The sequence below is a fragment of the Sinocyclocheilus grahami genome, unplaced genomic scaffold (genome assembly GCF_001515645.1).
Source record: "Sinocyclocheilus grahami isolate Dianchi unplaced genomic scaffold, SAMN03320097.WGS_v1.1 scaffold195.1, whole genome shotgun sequence".
Lineage (NCBI taxonomy): Eukaryota > Metazoa > Chordata > Actinopteri > Cypriniformes > Cyprinidae > Sinocyclocheilus > Sinocyclocheilus grahami.
The window spans coordinates 769,539-772,686 of NW_015505374.1; the positions used below are offsets into that span (position 1 = coordinate 769,539).

At 37.1% G+C, this 3,148-nt stretch overlaps 1 protein-coding gene across 1 annotated transcript in view; it reads right to left on the reverse strand.

Moving 5' to 3' along the window:
• LOC107595004 (serine/threonine-protein kinase A-Raf-like) overlaps positions 1 to 3,148 on the reverse strand; it is a 17,069-nt gene that overhangs the window by 11,577 nt on the left and 2,344 nt on the right. The window contains exons 2-4 of the mRNA XM_016285256.1: positions 1,136 to 1,348; positions 871 to 974; positions 680 to 782 (exon numbers count right to left, since the gene is read on the reverse strand). Of these exons, the coding sequence (XP_016140742.1) occupies positions 680 to 782; positions 871 to 974; positions 1,136 to 1,243 (315 nt within the window). The 5' untranslated portion in view covers positions 1,244 to 1,348. The remainder of the gene's footprint in view (positions 1 to 679; positions 783 to 870; positions 975 to 1,135; positions 1,349 to 3,148) is intronic.

Genomic DNA, 3,148 nt, shown 5'->3' on the forward strand with positions numbered 1-3,148 from the left:
TCCCCTTGTCCAAATACCCACACTTGCGGTCTTTGCACTTGACCACTTATATGACGTATTTCCTGTATTTGGCACAAGTGTTCAAGTGAGGATGAAGACCACAAGTGTGTGTCGAACTTTTCATTACCTGATGGCACACACTTATAGTGTTATAAAAATGCAAGTGTTTAGATAGCTTTATTTTAATTTTAAATACTTTGCAATTTAAAATCAACTTTTAAATGTCTGTTCAATAGTCCCTATAACATGACAATTTTTATTTGTGGTGCTTCTAATTAAGTGATAAAAAGCAGTTGCAAATGTTGTACAAAATAAATATCACCACTACTCATCTTTGCACCAATAAAACGTAAAAACACTGTTTTTCTACCAAAATATATGTAATATCTAATTATTACATTAATATTTAACTTCTCGCGAGATCTCGGCAAAAAGTCTCACGATTTATTTCCAGAACATGATGCATGATGGGATACACTAAGCCTCGAATAGCGCTCCGGAGCGGTATTGGAGATAGTGTGGATTTAGTGTGCATTAAGGGCACTGCGCTTTGCCGTTTTTAAGACCTGGGACACTTGCGCACTTAATTCCTGTCGCGCGCACGCGCTCTCAAGTGGCCAAGACCGCAAGTGTGGGTATTTGGACAAAGCACATGAGTCTGTTGTGCAAGTACACTTACAAAGTTGTGCATGGTAAGAGGAACATCATCCAGCACTTCTACCAGAAGCTCTTCCCCTACGAGGGGTGTGATGTCAGTGTCCCATTCTGTAAGTCTCTTCCGGCTGGCCAAAAGAAGAACAAAGTCAAGAGTATAAACTTACTAAGGAGAGATTTAGTCATTTTAAGAGCCAAATTCTTAGGCACACCTACCCTTCAAGAAGGCGAAAGACAGCACAGCAATCCTGGCTTAGGCCTCTGACTTTCAGGGCTTTATCTAGACTATCATAGACAGTTTGACCAGGCCGAACATTTACCTGAACACATGGTCACACAGTGCTATCAATGTATGATCACAAACACACAACCTCTGATTACAAATATATACATACACAGGTTATATTAGCGATTCCATATGTTTGCTAACAACAATAAAAGGCATTTCAAACAAATCAGACTCCAGTAAATGAAACCTCACCACTGTCCGCTGCTTGTTGGGGAGGTAGACACGAATGGTGCCCCCACCTCGGGGTGTGTCATCAGGGCTGGTTTCCCCCGAGGAGGAACAGGAGGAGGTGTTGGACATGGTGTCTCCAAAGGGGTAGTGAGGGACTGGCACCACTGACACTCAGTCGGCCGCAAGAAAGAGTTACACACCAGGGCAAAGCAGGAAGAAGCCCTCATCTGGAGCCTGGGATGGAAAACAGTGTGTGTGTGTATATATATATATATATATATATATATATATATATATATATATAAATAAAAAACTCCCTCACACCTACATGTGATTGTTGCTGAATATTTGACATTTTCAAAATGACAGAAACATTTATTCAATTTCAGAATTCATTCAAATGTTTATTCAAAGCTGAAAGTATTTCATTAAACAAATCAACCTGGTAATAACACACTCTAAATTGGTTGCCAGTTGAATTTCCAATTCAGAATTCAGCACAAAAACCCTGCAGGCGTGGTCATTTGAAATTACACTCTATTGAGAAAAAGCAAACTGATAATTCAGAACCATATGTCAGTGGAGCTTGTAAATGTGTAAATAAATACTAGTTTCTACACTGGTCTTTTAGAAACAGATGTAGAAGGAAATGCCCCAAATAAAGATATCCAATGTCGTTCAAACTCCTTTCAACATTTTAGTCTATAATAATAGACTATAATTTAAGTCTTAAGGCTATCAAACTCTGAAATGAAGCCATTTAATCCAGACACGTAGGAACAAGTACTTCATATTGAACGTTTTATGATATTTAATGCAGTATACAGTCTTTGCAACCTTAAACCACAAGTATTGTGCATACTGGAAAACACTGCAGTTGCACCATCGTGCAAAACATCTCTGGTGTTGTAGTTACACTACAGCAGCAAATGAGAATGTAATAAATAACCAAATACAGATCTTACACTTACATCCAGCAATATATTACTAACACACACACACACATACATATATATATATATATACACACTAGTAAATATACACACAGACGCACTATATAGATTTCAGAAACATCCACGACCTTGTTTTATGGATGTATGGATGTATGTATATATAAATTATAGCTGCAAAAAAATCCCATTTCGAAACCAGTCCTCTGTGATCGGTCCTTGTTCAAAAGCACTTAGAAAGGCAAAGTAACACTCCAACACATCATGTAACATCTGCAGTATAAACGCAGGACAGAGAATGATAAAGATGTTTTACACAAACACCTCCCCTCCTGAAAGTGTAACCACAGAAATGTGCAGTAGGGATGGGCGATACCTCTTATTTTATTTTCGATCCGATGCCGATATTTTCAAGCCCAGTATCGGCGATATCGATACTTCTAAACTAAACTGATCTTTTAAATTATTGAAAGAATATATAATCAGTAATTTTTTGTTTACACTTTTAGAAATAAAATATACTTAATTGTATATTTTAGCCCTTTAATGGGGCAGTAACCTCAAAGGTGCAACTATACCCCTAAAAGTGAGCAGCATAGTACCATACAAGTATGCATGTTTTAAGGGTAGATAAGTTACAAAGATGCACCTTTGAGGGTACCTCATGAAAAATAAACATGGTGTTACATAAGTACTAAAATGTATTATTATTATTATCATGGTAAATTTGAGGTTACTGCAGTTTTAATACAAATACTGTGGTAAACTGTGGTTACTGTAATAAAACCATGGTTCATTTTTGTAAAAGGCTGCCAGGCTGTTGTACCCCTAAAGGTGAAACTTTAGCATATTTTTTTTCTGACAGCTTTATTAACGGCAATTACAGAACAGAACACAATCCATTTGAACTTCTAACAACCAGTTTAAATAAATGTACTTGCACAAACTAGCCAATTTAAAATAAATATTACATGTACACAAAAGTTTGGGGTCTGTAAGATTTTAATATTTTTATTTTAAGCCTCATGCTCACCAAGGCTGAACTTTTTTTTTGGGGGGGGGGGGGGGGGGCCGGAAAAAGAAC